Source organism: Sceloporus occidentalis, unplaced genomic scaffold, assembly GCF_023333645.1.
Source record: "Sceloporus occidentalis isolate IW3139 unplaced genomic scaffold, rSceOcc1.0.p SCAF_46, whole genome shotgun sequence".
Lineage (NCBI taxonomy): Eukaryota > Metazoa > Chordata > Lepidosauria > Squamata > Phrynosomatidae > Sceloporus > Sceloporus occidentalis.
This window is the reverse complement of record NW_028317026.1, coordinates 8,035,241-8,052,775: the sequence shown is the minus strand read 5'-3', so window position 1 is coordinate 8,052,775 and position 17,535 is coordinate 8,035,241. Positions and strand designations below refer to the sequence as shown.

The 17,535-nt window shown below is 37.9% G+C and overlaps 1 protein-coding gene across 1 annotated transcript; it reads left to right on the top strand.

Moving 5' to 3' along the window:
• Window positions 1-1,821: 1,821 nt before the first annotated feature.
• LOC149289394 (sodium channel and clathrin linker 1-like) lies at window positions 1,822-17,365 on the top strand (the record flags this gene model as incomplete). The annotated part of the gene is made up of 8 exons (XM_089490755.1): window positions 1,822-1,893; window positions 2,985-3,059; window positions 5,613-5,758; window positions 7,568-7,760; window positions 8,785-8,981; window positions 14,416-14,494; window positions 15,233-15,328; window positions 17,312-17,365. Coding segments are annotated over 8 exons (912 nt in total), but the record flags the coding sequence as incomplete, so codon positions are not given.
• Window positions 17,366-17,535: the final 170 nt, after the last annotated feature.

Below are 17,535 nucleotides of genomic sequence, written 5' to 3'. Positions count from 1 at the left end.
TGTTCAAATGACTTTTACTTAGCATCTTGCTAATTTATTCTGTTTTAAATGCACATTTTTACTCTATTCCCTTTACAATGTCTTATTAAAAGCAGTAAACAGACAAGTACAATGTACACTAAATAAGTCTATTTTATTTAAAAAAAATCTGTCACATTAAATATTATACATCAAGCTTCCTTCTAAGTCTACCTGGCTCTTCGGATAATTTTCTGTGAAGAAAGATTGATGTGATTTGTGGGGAAAGTATTTCTAAGCAATGCTAATAGTTTCTTACACTGTTTGATGACATTTTGTTTCTTTGCTTGAAGACATTGGGTTTCTTTTATCTCTGTTTGATGTAGCCAAACAATAGCTATGCATTTTAAATGAAAAGGAGGGGAACACATTATAATATCATATCACACAACATACTTACGCTAACCCCAAAGCTGAATTGATTCTGTAGGTATTTTGCTTCTAGAAATAGTCTTGCAGTCATTTGGAATAATACCTCTTTACAACAGGATCTGAACCCATAGAACAGTTTTTGCTTCCTTGATTCCATGCAGTTACACTGATTTCTTAATTTTATATTTAAAGCAACACATTAATTCTTAAATAAAAATGGTATCATGAAAGGAGGAACGACTTATGTGTGAGGACTTTACTCATAATATTAAATAAGTTTTACATTTTACAACTAGATTCCTATATCTTGTTTTGTCTCACCTACCTTAAAATTGTATTTTAGAGGGAGAATGCATCCTTAAACGAGTATTGGCAAAAATCAAAGCAATGTGAATCCAACCCTACATGGTGGCAGGTGGCCTGTGTCCTTGGTGGAGAGGCAAGGCATGATATCTCAAGGTTTTTGAACCTTATCAACTAGGCCAAGACAAAGGATAAACCAACAATTGAGATAAAGAAGAACCCTTTGAGAAGTTGAAGTAGGTTTTCGTTATGGAGGCGAGCCGAAGGATCTGAGCGACTTCCACAAGGGCCAAATTGTGATGGCTAGAGAACTGGGTCAGAACACCTCCAAAACCTCTTGTGGGTTGTTCCCAGTCTGCAGTGTCAGTACCTCTAGGCAGCTAAGACTCATTGATGCATGTGGGGGGCGAAGGCTGGCCCGTGTGATCAAATACAACAGACGAGCTACTGTAGCTTAAATTGCTATAAAAATAATAATGCTGGTTCTGATAGAAAGGTGTGGGAACACACAGTGCATCGCAGTTTGTTGCGTTTGCAGAAAGGTTAAGGTGGTCATGCTGACCCCTGTCCACTGCTGAAAGTGGGCACATGAGAATAAGAACTGGATCATAGAGTGATGGAAGAAGGTGGCCTGGTGTGATAAATCCCATTTTCTTTTACATCACATGTGTGTCGCTTACCTGGAGAACGCATGGCACCAGGATGCATCCATGGAGGCCTCACCTTGCAACTTACAGGACTTAACGGATCTGCTGCTAACGTCTTGGTGCCAGATACTACAGCACACCTTCAGAGGTCTAGAGGAGTCCATGCTTTGACGAGTCAGGGCTGTTTTGGTGGCAACAAGGGGGGGGGTCATAATGCTATGGCTGATCAGTGTGGGTATAATATATGTGTGTATGTGTAACATTTTATGCAATATTGTGGATGTCATGTGATTCATCTTTCAGGAAACAAAATAAGGGATTTACAAAAAATTATATTTTAACTTATTTGAAAGCTATCATTTCTTTTAAAGGTTAATTTGTAATTTAATGCAGAGAGCATACTTGGTTTATGTACATCTGTAAACTTTTCTACAGATGGTACCATATTGTGTGTAAATTATAAACAAAATTGATATTTCAGGTAGAGAAGGCGAGAAAACATTCTAATGTACAGATTTCACGTTTGACTGAAGACATTACAGCACTACAAATGGTATGTATCTTTCCTATCGAATATGGTGGGAATACTTAATGTGGGGAGATTTGGATGTTTTATTAAGTAATCTTTTAGATGCCTTTTAGAATTTTGTTTACATTTAGTAAAGAGGTCAAGAAATAGTGTACACAACATAAAGTCTGTATTGACAAAAAATACCGTATTGATGAGATTGTAGTCCCTTATACGTACTTTTCCCCACTCATTTAAATGTTTAAATTAGGCGTACGGCCTATTACCAGGGTTTAGATATTTTTAATCTCCTTTCTCGCAGCACCGTTTCTTCTCTTGTATCTTCTTGTTCTGTCTTCTTCCTTCTGTCTTCTGGTTGTCCCTGTGCGGCCACCCTTGACTCCGGGCGCACTTGCACAAAAGGGCGGAGCTTCCAGACACACCCACTCCGATGATTGGAGGAGCAGGGGAGAGGCTGTGCCTGTGACTCTGCTCTTTTAGGGAAGTACTCTAATAAGTCAGAATATTAATTTATACGTTCATACATGTTCTATTTGTTTTGGACCCATCTAACATGCTGATGCCCTCATTTTGTATAGCCTTTTGTGTAGGCTTTATTTTTTTGTGTTTTTCATTTACTTTAGTAAACGAGAACAATTTCACAGGAACAGCTACATGTTTTTTCACCTATTTTTTTCTTTATAATAAACCCCCAGCTTCCTTTTGCCCTGTATAGTGCATCTGTGGACAACATCTTTCAGCTTGATGGCATATTGGTCTGTGTTGGTACAGACAGCTGCCAAAGAGATTCAACTGAAGACACTTTGTTAGTGTGAGCTGGTATTTAACACATGACTTATATAAACATTTTCCTTTACCTTTTGTGTGTATAATACACAAGCTTGATTTTACCCAGTCTTCATTATATACCGGAGGATTAACAACATTTACCCATGTACAGAATCATGCATAAAATAAACCTGGCAGGGTTTATTCATCAATTTTATGGATATTGGAAATGTGTAATAGAATTTATTTGAGTCAAAGCAAGTATTTTTTTGACTCTGTGCCTTTACGTTTCTTACTGAAGGGACATTACAATTGCAGTTGCTGATAATATATATTCTATTTTTAAGGAATGTGGAGAAAAACAAAGCCAAATTGAGCGTGCTTTAAGAGAGAAGCGTTTCATAGAGGAAGAACTTGAAAAGGTAATACTGTTTTAATACCGAACCTTGCACATTCACACAAATATGATTATTTACACATGAAAACTGTTGTTTGACACAAGTTAGGTTATAACAAGTTTGCCTGTGTTATGACAGGTCTGCAGGTCTCAAGTTCTTATGACTAGATGTCTATGTAGGGGAAAAAAAAGAGGGGAAAAAATGAATCACAAGCATGTACTGTAAATTAATCTTTTATTATTAAATTATTAGTAAGGGCCTACTTTCTACCTAAATGCAGGGCCCATAGTGCAACTAGAGTATTAGATACAGAATATTACATAAATATAAATGTATAAAGCACTAAAATATGATGTTTTTCTTTTGATATAAATAGTAAAAGTAGTCTGCAGGTTGTCAGTATTAACTCACGTGTTTGCTATGCTCACTGCATATATGTAATGGTGAATCACCTATCCATTTGCTAGTGAAGTGATTATCACTATATATTGGTGCCAGGATATCTTTCTGATGACAGGAAACGTTAAAACATGTTTTTAGCTATTTTTATAATGTACCACTGTAGAATATGAATACTGTAATGTTTAAGGAGTGTTATATAAGAATAATTCAGCAGAAACATTCCATTGGCTGCTGTGATGACGGCACTACTTTTACTCTTAATGTATAAACAGCTATTCTATTATTATCAAAACACACTTGCGTGTCCTACAACACACACTTCCTCTCACATTAACACACACTCTTACATAGGGCTGCAACTAACGATTATTTTCATAATCGATTAGTTGGCCGATTATTTTTTCGATTAATCGATTAATCAGATAAAAAAATTAAATTTTTCATTTTTATTTCCCCAACCTGCCCCCCAGTTATGCATATTTGAGCCCAGGCTTGCCACACTGCCCTCCCCGACATGCCACACTGCCCTCCCCACATATGCCTTATACCCCCAGATATGTCACTCAGTCCTCCCCAGGTATGCCGTATACCCCCCTGATATGCCATAGTGCCCTCATAGGATTTGCAGACTCGTTCACAGACACAATACTTTTATAAATAAAAGATTCCCCTCAGTTTGCCCCCCCTTTACCTCTAACTGCACCTTAAATTAACCTTATTAAATTAATTAAATGAACCCTCAGTCCTCAGCATTAAATTAATCCTGAAGAGAAGACCCCATCAACCACAACTGCCCCTAAATTATCCCTGAAGACCCCATCAACCACAACTGCCCCTAAATTAACCCTAAACACCCCATCAATCACCACTGCCCCTAAATTAACCCTAAACACCCCATTAACTATAACTGCCCCTAAGTTAACCCTAAACACCCCATTAACTATAACTGCCCCTAAGTTAACCCTAAACACCCCATTAACTATACCTGGCCCTAAGTTAACCCTAAACACCCCATTAACTATACCTGGCCCTAAGTTAACCCTAAACACCCCATTAACTATACCTGCCCCTAAGTTAACCCCCACCTCCCCTAACTTTCAGCAGCCCAAATATTAATTTTATACTCACAGTTAGATGAGTGTCACAGCCATGGCGATGCTAAAGAAATGGGCGGAGCCAATCGGGCATTTGGCTCCGCCCCTTTCTTCCTCCCTGACCGTCACTGCCGATTGGCCCCGCCCCTTTCTTTCTCCAGCAGCGATTGCAGGGAGGGACTGGAAAAAGGAAGTGGGCGGGCCAATCGGCAGTGACTGCAGGGAGGAACTGTAAGTAGCAACTGCTGCTGTGACTCCTGTGAGTCACACTAATGGATTATAACACGAGGGGTATTTTTCAGAGCATTTGCTCCTGAAAAAAACCCTCATTTTATAATCGATAAAAATCGATTCAACTAATCGATAATGAAATTCGTTGCCAACGAATTTTATTATCGATTATCATCGATTTTATCGATTAGTTGTTGCAGCCCTACTCTTACATATACACACTCATGCCAATATACACACTCACTCTAAGAAACATACTGTATACGCTCGCTTACTGCCTCGCTCATTTTCTCTCTTACCATATTTCTGGCCTTTTCTAAAGAGCAGCAGCGATTTTACCGCGGGGGTCACAGGACATCATGTTACGTGACCCTGCCACGTTCTCGTCTCCACTAGTGGGCTGCCTATGGGTGCACTTATCTCTTTGGCCACCTCACCGACCCAGACGTAAGGAGAATATTGTTGGGTTGTTCCATCTACCTCTATTCTGTGCATTTTAGCATGTTTCCAAGTTTGGGTGAAGATGCCAATGAAGAGGACAGAGCCATGGTCCATATAGTGTTTTTCATACAAATGCTAAAAATAAATCTGAATGAAATGTGAGCGCTTATTTACAAACATATACTCTTATACATTTTACGTTATAAGGCAGACATTCAGAACCATCAAGCAGTTTTCATCCATTTTCCTTATCTTTTCCCAAATCACAGCAATTTTACCCATCAAAATCTTTTGCCGTGATATCTGTTTATGAGCAACCAGATTCTATACTTTGTTTTTTTTATCTACTAAGCATGTTGCCATCGTTTATGGTAAGCTTTACTTGACACAAAGGATTTTTTGTTCACAGCTGTATCGAGAAAGCCAGATGAGTGAAAAAGATCATAGAAAAGTTGAAGAACTACATCAGCGTTGTCTGATTGCAGAGCGTGCCAAAGATGACCTCCAGATAAGCCTGCACACGACACAAAACAAATTAAAACGACTGGAACTGAAGTAAATAGACCCAACACTTACAATTACAAAAAAAAGTCCTGCAGTGTGAATTAGTTGAGATGACAATGTAGATTAACCTACCTTTAAGGAATTGTTCAAAAGATTAGATAAGGCCCATAAGTCACCTGCGTATACCAGGTATCTGCACTATGTTAAAGACCAACATCTGATATGCGTGATCTGTTTTAATGCTTAGGTACAATAGATAGTATAACTTGCCCATCCTAGTGGTAAGTAAGCTGTTATATAGGCTAATGCGTATGCACTGGGCAAAAGACGTGACTATATATGGAATCTGATCCAAGAAAGTAGTTTATTGTGCTCGGTTTGGGGTAGAACAATTATATTGCCCATCATTTCCAAATCATTCCTACATGGTTAGACTGTCCTGTGGTAGCGCACACAATGACAATCAAACCATATAACATTGAGCGGTTACAAATTATTTCACACACCCTCTGTTTTTATGGCAACAAGTTTACAAGACAATAATTTGGATATTTGATATGTCCCACTTGTTGCCTACAGATAATCATCTTTGTTGGGTGACCCTCTTAGGTCTGTGCACTGATGTGCTTCATAGGTTCATTGATACAAACATGGAATTGAGAATGAGTATCGTGGCTGATGCTTACGCTTACATTTTACATGCATTACATATAGTGTAGTACAGAAGAAGAAGAGGAGAACTTTACATACTGTTAGAAGGTTGAGGAGAATGAGACATAAGACTGTCTGAAGATGATTTGATTGCAGCGAGGGTAATGTGGAGAAGTCAGCCGCGCGAAGATCTCGAAGGGAAAACAGATGGTTTCTTTCAGGTTGCAGGTTATTAGGAGAATAGGTTGCTTTCCGGGAGCCTTAAAAGTCAGTATGGGAGATTCTGAAGGAACAGGCTAGGAAATACCAGGGATAGTGCGCTGGTAAAATCCTGGATATGCAATGTAAGGTCAATGTTAGCAAGCATACTCAGTTGATCTTTTTTGGTGCGTTTCCCGATTGAATAGATTTCTAAATTTGCGAATACGTTTTTACTCCTTTCCCATTTTGCTTGTAATGTAACATTTTATTTACCAAAACTAATGTGCAAAGTCATAGAAGGTTTAAACCACCCTGAAGAAAAATAACCATTAGAAGATCATAACTTCCAGCTTACTACTTTATAGCTCTCATCCTTTTTTATGGTAGTATTTCTTTTCATTCTTTTTTTTTTTTTTTTTTTTTTTATACCAGACTTTTTTATCACTTTCCTCTTTTCAGCTGCATAAATCTATATGTAATGCCACTTTTTTTCTCAAAAGCTGTGATTACAGTTACAACTGTAATTCCCTGTGAAGGGCATATTTTTCTGTCTAGTTTCTGGCTACCTGAAGAACCCTGTGGTTAATTTTTCATTGACCTTTGCTGTTCTCCTGAATTAGCAACTGAAAAATGACACTATTATGCCCTGTCCAATTTGATCATTGCATTGTTTCCAGACAAATTGCGTGAATCAGAGACCCCATTGATCTGAGGCCCCTAGATGCGTAGTATACACTTAACGATTGGTTATAGCTCAGGTGGCTTATACAGTACAGGATAGAATTAAATGGTGTGATAGTTTTCTTTTCTCCTAGACTGCTGGGATAGAATAATAGAAGCTAGATTGTTTTAATAAATTATCTTCCTGTGTTGTTGAGGGCCAGTGCTAATACCCAACACCATAATGTTTTAGACAAGGAGTCTAACCGTGTCCCTTCTGGAAAGACAAGGTGATGCTTCTGATGTTTTAAGAGCTGAGTAATAATTTGTGTCATTGTACATTTTCAGCTCTACTGAGGAGTTGTCTCGTAGTCAAGAGACTATACAAAAGCTGAGCAACATTTTAGAAACCGAAAGAGTAAACTATAGTTCTCTAAGTGAAGATAGACTGAAACTTCTGCAGGAGAATGAGCAGTTAATGAAAGAAGTTGAGGAGTGGAAAAAATCGTCAATGGACGCACAACAAAAGATTACATTCCAGGTACTGATATATCTGATCACGGTCTGTGCATGTATATACATGTTTACATTAAAAAAAAAAACCCTGTTAAACAGAAGAAAATTCCTTCAGTATGAGATGCAAAGATCGAAAGAGAATTTATTTAATATATTTTACAAATGTGAATAAAATGGCAGCAAAAAGTAGCATTTTATAATGAATTCGTAGCTGACTTAACAATGCAATCGTACAAATACAGATCTGCATTTGTGGCAAAATAATAATGAAGGGTTTTTATTTTACTATAACCTACAGTGAAGAATGCTTTTCAGCTGGGTAAAGAAGGCTGATTTTTTGGGGGGTGGCTATGCAATGTGTGCAGAGTTTGCCATATCGTGATGAGGATCCTGCAGCTGTGCGGACATCTAATATAACAATCAAGCGCACAGCCCAGACATGCTGATAATTTCATTGAAACAAAGACTATGCCCACTTACTTTTACATATACTTTGTGTTTTCCTGATTAAAACCAATTGTACTAGTGCAGTCTGGATATTTTTATTCTTACGTTTTAGTAATTTAGCAAATGAATTGTTTCCTATGAATTCCATAAACTCCAAAATGAATTTTACCAAACACCCAAACAGACAGATGGCGAGTGTGGGGGGATTAGGAAGTGTGAACAATGCCAGCATTCAGTTGGAGCCGTGAAGAGTAATTATTATACGCTGTAATCTGATTATAATCAACACTATTTGTTCTTATGAAGTGCCATGAGAAGACTGGCTTTGTTTGCATCCTAGGGCTTGTCTAGTTTTTGTGTACCAGTGGTTGTGCTCAATGCTTCACACTGTTGTTACATTTTTCCAACAGTGTTTGGGCTGGAAATCAAAAATATTTGCATATATAAGAGAAGGACGCCTAGCCTATGTTTGTGTGCACCTGATCTGACTCTTGTTTTCTAGGGAGTTTCACATGTAATCATGTAACGCAGAGACTGCCACAATTGATGGCACCCAATTTGTATCCAAAACACCAAATAATGATAACGTTTATTGTCATTAGGTCCAAACGATGGCCTATGAATTTTCTGCAAAGGAACAAGGTTTTGAAGTCCATCTAAAAGAGGTGGAAGAGAGAAACCAGAAAAGTGTCAATGACCTAATGAAGCTACTGGAGACTCAGCAAAAAACAACCAACAGATGGAAAGCAGAGGCCCAAAAACTAGCAGAAAACACTGAAAAGAGGATTCTAAACCTTCGGTATGTCCGTACTCTTAGCAGAACCTGTTATATGATTTGAACAAGTGCCTCATGTTGAGAATCAGTGATTTATCAAAGGGACATCAGAGTTATGATTTATTACCATGATAACCAAGTTTCCTTTTCAGGGCGGTGGAACAGACTGTCAGTGTTGATTCTCCTGCATGTAAAGAGATGGTCTGCAGACCTTATTGCCAACGCAGTTCTTTTTGTAATGGAGGAGGGGGATGCAGTGTTTTCCCATGTGCCTGTGTTTACGAGATAATACGCAGCAAAAAATATCACCCTGCATACTAAGGTGTCATCTGACCTTTCCTTACTAAGCAGAGCGTGGATCTGGCAATCCGTGACCTGGCTCCTTTTTTAGCGGCAGGTTTTTGAATTTACTGTGACTTGGCAAGCCCCAGAGAGTTCCTGAGTGCTTTTGTATGGAGAAGTCCAATGTCTTGGGAAGGTAATAAGGTTAGAAACTACTCTCAATGATGTGGTCCTCTGAAGATACACTAGACGTCTTCTCAGATGTTTAGCAAATTAAGATGCCTCTCAGTACAAGATACAGGATTTGGGATGTGGGAAGATTAGTGTTATGGAAATTTGTAACTTTACGGGAAAAAAACTCTAGAGGAAGTGTTAAAAAAAAATAATACCTTTTTTCCCCTGATATTTTCAATAGGGGATCTCTTATAGATATGGCTTGTAGCTCACTTAGCCATCACCTCGGCTAGAAGGATATGTAGATAGGGCAGAAATTTATGGAAGGACAAAGAACTCTATTGAAATGATCCCAAAGAGTTGAGGAATAGAAGCACTGCGTGATGAACACGGTGATAAATAAAGTTGATCGAGTCCCTGCTCTGAACAGAGTAGATACTACCTCAGCTGACAAGCTCTGTGAGATAGATGCCCCTTTCAGAAACCACAATGTCAATCACAGATTTTGAGGATAAGTCTCCTAAACATGCCAGTGTTGGCTCCTCGTAATAAATAGTAAAGTTGAGGAGTTATGACCACAACTGTCCTGCAAACTCTCCTTGCATCTTTCCCTTTAGTGAATACACCCCAAACGAAGTTGAAGGGTCCTATAGAGCAGTATGGAGAAGTTTGTTAAATTGTGAATCCTGATCATGATGAAATATCAGTTTTCACAGAAAATTTTTTTTTTCTTCTCTCCTACTTCCTCCTACTGTCCATCCTACCAAAGGCTGCCTGGGGCTCGACTCACCCCTTTCACAAAGCCCCTTTTCCAAAAGAGTGAATGCTGTGGCTATCCTACCCCGGACGTTCCCAGTTAAGCCTACGAGTTTACAGTGAAAGCAAAAACGGATCTGCATGATTATTCCTCCCCATGAACAATGCTGATTATTGCTATGTTGCTAAGACCTTTGAAACGTTGGGAGAAGTTAGAACTTCAAGAAAGAAAATTGATTAGATGCTTCACTGATAAGCCAGTCAGCGCTTTAGTGGGGTGAAATGTGAAACTAAATATCTCCCAGACAATACCCGCTGATTGCTTAATAGAAAGCACAAGCTGTAGGTAGCTTTAATAAAATAATGTATTGCCATCAGGACTGTGACAGTGGCAGTACCCCTTTATATCAAAGAAGAAGAAGAAAAAGAGGGTCAAACTGTAAGAACGTGGCAAATGTTACTGAAGGCATGTAATAAAAGGGTTAACACGGCAGGCAGTGCCCGTGTAAATAAGTGGTGCTGTGCCAAGTCGTTATCATTAGCATGAGACTAAGCCATGTGTGACGTGGCGTGCTCTCCGCTCTACATTATGACACCGGCTCTATTTTTATCTACTTATGGAAATATTTTCCTTCCTGTTTTGCCTACTTAACAAATGTGGAAAAGAAACTGAATGCCACGTGACAAGCGCTAACAAATTTCCACTGTATTTACAAATACACATTACGCACACATTTCTTTCATTTCCAATGCCCTTTAGCTGACATTTTTGCTGAGGCTTGAAGCTCATCCAAGTGTTTTGCTTTTCCAAGGTATGTTAATTAAAAACTTGGTCAGCAGAATTTAATGTTGCAGTGTTATTTATACTGCTTCGGTATATTGTGACCCTCAACTGCACTATACCATAGGAAAAATATTTATATATTAAACCAAAATCATGAATTTAAATAACCGCTCTGTCTGTCCCCATTTCTTCATATATATAATATATATATATATATATATGTATATGTATACGTGTGTGTATATTATGTATATATATATATGTGTGCGTGTATATATATATATATATATATATATATATATATATATATATATATATATATATATATATATATATATATATAACATATTCTCATTTTTCCTCTTCTTGTATTTAAAGAGATTTGTAAATCATTCACTGACTGATCTGGATTATTGCCCAGATTTTTAAATTGTTATGGAAAAGGCATTCACTCTGAAACATTCAGCGGCTTTAATAGAACTTGTATCTCCGCGACGCATTGAGTGAGTCTATTGTCAGTTGCATCTGCTTCTTAGCATTTTGCATATTGAAGGTTTTTTTTTTATTATTCTTCGTTTTCATGTCTGATATTTTAGGAATCCATAAGCCCTTCTACATTTTGATTAGTTACATTTTTTTTAATATGTTTAAAAATTGAGCTTTTTTCCGTATAAAAAGCCCAACGTACAGACCATGAAATTAATTGTTTTAGATATGGTTCATCAGGACCGGTTTGGGACTTTAAGGGCAGTGGCCACCAATGACACTTTTTCAGTGTTCGGCTTCATACACCCAGCACACTGCAGAACCCGATCTGCTTTATCAGCCATCATTGTCATGTGCCAGCTGTAAACATTTCTATTTTATTTTTATTGCATTTTGTAATAATACAAGAAAAAAAGCCACATTTATGAAAGGAGTAGTCAGTTTCCATAACCATGAGATATTGTACAAAACAATGATTCAAACAAAATATACATTTTATATAAAAAAAAAAAAGTCCATTGGTACATAGATAACATCAATGATACAATGAGAGCAGTACTTAAAGCAAAAAAGCAAAATAAAGAAAGCAGAAGCAGAGCTATATACAAGGAACATGTTCAGACCGCCAACGATCTTTCCTCCTTGGGTAAGAACACTAGAGGATCGATGTCAGATGGATATATTTCATTTTAAAGAACTGTTTATGAACTGGTTCAGTTGGGCAAGGTGAAAATAAAGCTATATTATTATTTTTAATTATTATTTTCATTTTTTTCCCCTGCCCAAACAACCACTCAGTTTAAGAACATAATAAAATGTTATGTCTTGCGGTATATAGGAACACTACTGTTGTGTAGCCAGTAGCCACGTCGGTATATCTCCTGTGCTTGGCATCTAACCGTTTATTTGAACAACTCAAACAAACATTAACGTCTTTCTCGGTTTGTGCGAGACAGCTGCAGAAACTGGCACAGTACAGAAATCCATATTCACCAAGAGTAACTGGACTTATTTCCTGTGTTTTTCCCTCAATATAAAATACATCTGGCTTAACTTGTTTTCTGCGCATTCAGATTACAGCTTGCAGATACTAAACATACTTGCCAAACTATAAAAAGTGAACGGTTTATTTCTTAATAACTCTGTTGTAAGAGGGAAAAAAAACCCAAGACTTCATTCGAACCGTTTTCATTTTAAAAGCAAAAAAGAAACACTTCGCTACAATTTCTACTTTTAGGGATATCCATTTAGAATCATAATATTGACCAAGAACAAGCATGATTAATGCTCAACAATCGAAAATTAGTATAGTTATATTATTATTTTTATTGTTTTATATAGCGCCATCATATTTAACAGGGCTGTACAATGGGTAAACGGGACATAAGTAGTAAATAACATAACAATTTGGTTTACAGAAACAAGGGGTAAGGAGGTAACGCGCTTGTAATTTGATTAGATACAGAGTTACTGATCTCAGGGTGAAAATACTGATAGAGGAGTTTCAAAGCTTAAGGTCTACTATGTTTGGCTCTTTAAACCATGTGACTTCTTCTACATAGTGAATCGTACCTCCCAACATTCCCCCCAATCCACAGACACAGCCTCTCTGCACTACCCTAGCCTTTACCTTCATGGTTAGCACGCTCTGTGGATTTGCTCTACTGCACACTGCAATGTGACCCCAATATCGGCTTGATTCTACACGGATCAGGACAGGTGCGAGGTCTGATGAACACCACCCTTCAATAAAATATGAAATAGAATGGGTGACATAACCATGTACACTGTGACGGACAGGTATAACCGGGTGTTGGTGGGGGTGTATGACCAAAGAAGGGAGGTTCATTGTCAAAGGTAGGAGCGGCAGATTTAAGGACAGCCCAGCTTCAGAACATCATGAGGTAGCCACGTAGGAGCTGCAATCTCGCCATTTGGCACATAATCCCTACTGCCTGTAAAAGCGGGACAGTGCCTGAAAATATGGATGGTTGGGAGAAGCACACAATTTGAGAAAACACTGCTCAGGTGTGCAAGTGGTCTTTTAGTCCTCCAACAGTCTGTGAAGAATATGTAAAACATAAGGCCATAAAGTCAGTCTCCATTGAGAAGAGGCAGAGATAGATTCATGTCTTTATTTAACAGCTGGAAAAGACAAATATAATAAATTAGAAAAAATTGTGATATAATAGTACAGAAGTACTTCTCTTGGGATGGAGTGGAAATTACTTTATCATTTCTCACTATATCTCTGGACTCTGCGGGACATATTATAGCTTCTTCTCATCTCTTAGCCGTTTTATCTTATCTGGCCAGTTGATGGATCACACAATTACTAAAGATACTTTCAGTTTGTGTAGTTGATCACCCGCAGCTTCGCTCTGGTGCCGGCATGTTAAACTGATAGAACAATGGTTAATACAGCTATCCATGGAAAAATCAACCGGAGGAGTATTTCCACAATCTCATAAGAATGTTGACTGTCCTGGAACCGATGTATAGGACTTTCCCGAGTCAGCACAACATCAGCGCAAACACTGTTTTCCATGGCTGAGGAGCTGCACACAAGCTGAAGATCACTATGCACAATGTGTCGGCTGGAGTGGGGTCATACATAAAACCAGACTTGGGGCAATTATCACACTTTGAGTATTTCACTAGCAATGGAGTATGTCAGTTCACCGAATAATGGTGAAACCAGCTCTAAAGAGGAGTAACATGATAAACTGCTTCCACTTCTTATTCCATAAAGCGAGTTATTCCATTGCCAGATACAGCTGTTACTTCAGACATTCCATTGGCATTGAGTCATATGTTTAAAGGACTTAATATTTCCCATTTCAAGTTATTCAGTTTCTGCTCTTTAGCAGATAGACTGAGCCCGATAGGTCTTCCACGAGCGTGTTGTTTGCGAAATTTCACTTTAATTGTGGATTATTTTTTTGGTGATGAGTATTTTTTTTTCTTAATTTGTAGGAGTCAACTAAATCACCAAAAGAAGTGCAATGGAGAATTACTGTCCCAGATAGAAAGTGCACATGAAAAAAACCTTGAGGTGACGTTTGTGACATTTCTTGCTGCTATTAACTACTATTGTATTATGTAGACTAAAGTCAGACTACGTTCTCAATGCTCAAATCTTGGCAAATTTACTGATGAAATGACACATGCATCTGGCATAAATATATACATAGATGTGTGGTTAGGATGTGCCTACAGTGCACCTCACACACACGTGCACATTGCATTACGCGCACAATAACGGCTTTATACGCACAATCCTAAAATCCTGACATTTTGTTACGTTTCCGTATTTGTGATTGCTGAGGTAGAACTTGCCAGGAAAGAATGCAATTCTAACGTGTTTGCTGACTAGCGTGTTGGGTATCATCATTCTAGTACTATTTAGCAGAATCTGCCTTATAAGCCATAATACGAGCCAAAACTAGTAATAAGCAGAGAGATATTGTGCTAGTTTTTGACACGATGGGAGCTTCCACTTTTTCTGGTGTATACTTGACCTATCAAAGACATTACATATGTAATATGTAAATACATATGTATTTTTATTTTTTATTTTTTTTTTGTACATTCGAGTACTTACAGGGTACATTAATACGGATGCTTTGCTGTTTGGAATACATGGAGCATTAGAGTGTCTTTTTAATCCCGTGTGAAACGGTGATCTGCTCTCGTGTATTCTTTATATAATTGTATTCTTTCTGTGGAGCTCAGTCAGGCATAATATGGAGTTACAAATGCATTTGCCTTTTTTATTTTTATTTTTTTTTAGCTCCAAAAATTATTAACGGAATATCAGGAGAAATCCAACAGGCTTCAGAGTCGTCTTAAAGAAACAGAGCAGATAGCACTATCGGCAACTAAACAGGTAATACAAGAGGGACGTTCTGAGGTGTGTTAACTGCTTACTATATCTTACCGACAAAAAACCAACACTATAAGATCACATTAAGTCAATTAAGTTTAACCTGTTGACAGAAAAGACTAGGGATCTTTTAACCTGATTTCACGCTCTACTTGCAAGATAATTGGTGGCGCTGTCTTATATAGTTAAACTAAACAAAATACCATGTACATGCATGTACACTTCTTCTCTTCCTACCCACATGATTGCTCATGCAGTTCTCAGAATGTTTCCCAAAATCTTACTCTGCCTCACCCCCCTACTGCTGCTTTAAATCGTCGGCACTTGTTCATCCCAATACTCCCCTGGTCCTTAGCGCCATGTGTCCAGCCATGTGTCCAACTACTACCAGTGAATGAGTTTATGACTTTGAAGTCACGTTATGGTTAAAGAGATAGATATACAGTACTGTGCAAAGATTTTAGGCAGGTGTAAAGCAAGAATGCTTTCAAGAAATAGACATGTTAGTTTATTTTTATCATTTAACAAAATGCAAAGTGAGTGAACAGAATAAAAATCTAAATCAAATTATTATTTGGCATGACCACCCTTTGCCTTCAAAAACAGCATTAATTATTCTAGGTACACCTGCACGTGGTATTTAAAGGAACTCAGTAGGTAGGGATACTTGATGATGTTGAGATCAGGGCTCTGTGGGGCCAAAACACCACTTCCAGGGCTCCTTGCTCTTCTTTAAGCTGAAGATAGTTAATGACTTTGGCTGTATGTTTGGAGTTGTCCTGCTGCAGAATAAATTTGGGACTAATCAGATGCCTTCCTCATGATATTGCATGATGGATAAGTCTCTGCCTATACTACTCATCATTGAGAAGACCATTAATTCTGACCAAGTCCCCAACTCCGTTTGCAGAAATGCAGCACCAAACTTCCTAGGAACCTCCATCATGCTTTACTTTTGCCTGCAAACACCCTTTGGAGAACATTTTGACTCATCAGTCCAGAGCACATGCTGACATTTTCCTCTACCCTGGTTCTTGAGTTTTCGTAAATAGTCCCTTGGCCTTGTTACCACGTCAGCGTTATGGCCGCAAGTCTTCCATGAAGACCGCTTCTGACCAGACTTTTCTGGACAGTAGATGGATGTTCTAGGGTCCCAGAGAGATAAGGGTTTCTGTCCCCTCACGTTACTTTGCAGACTTCAACTACATACATTTTTCAAGACACCAGCTTGGCTGTTACTTGTGTCCACTAACACACTTTGCATGTTTATAGTTTCAGATCTTATACTAGAGAATTATTGTAGTTTGGCAGATCTCATCACAGTAAACTCTTAACAAACCCAAACCATTTCCCAGAATGAATCTATAATTTAACCATGCAGGTACCATATTTTGGGTTTATTAACCAAAGTATTACATTGGGTAAAAATCAGATGAGTCTCCGTTTAATGTCAAGCGCACCTTGGTACAACTTTGAGAATTCACTGAAAAGCTCTATCTCTCCGTCCAGGCTTTCCTGAGTTGAGTTTGTTGGGTAGATCAACAAGCTTCTAGTGTTATAGTGCATTGTTACCCTGGTTGGGTATTTTCCAGTTAAATTGAAGCTGGTAATGTGTTTTACGATGACATTGAAATGTAGTCTTGAAATTAGCACATCTGTAGATTATAACCTTTTATTCCACCATGGAAGTACAGGCCTGTCAATGCCACAGAGAAATAATGCACTATAATTGCCAGTTGCGTTAATCACATATACTTATTCAGGAGGTTGACTGAAATCCCGACCAAAAAACCTACTGCAGAAGTGTATTAGTGACATAAATCCATTTAGGTTCTGTTCACTTATTAATCAATGTGCAAGATTTCCAGGAGGAATGGCTGAGATTACTACACTTTTCCCCTTTTTTTGCGAATGTACCCCTCTCAAATGCAATGGGTTTTTTTTTATGTTTTTTTCATAACTTTGTTTTTTCTTTATTTTGAACAGTTCAAACTTCTTGCATCACAAAAGAGAAAATCACCCTTCAGCTCTGATCCATAACAAAGGCCCGGCATGCACCTGGCAACTAAGAGAAAATATTTGTAATTCATAATTTATTTTTTTTACTTGTCATTTTAGATAGAAATAACCATTTGTTGAAAAAAATAATTTTGAAACAAATATTAAAATTAAGTTATTAAATCACAATCAAAATTAGTATTTTTATAGGT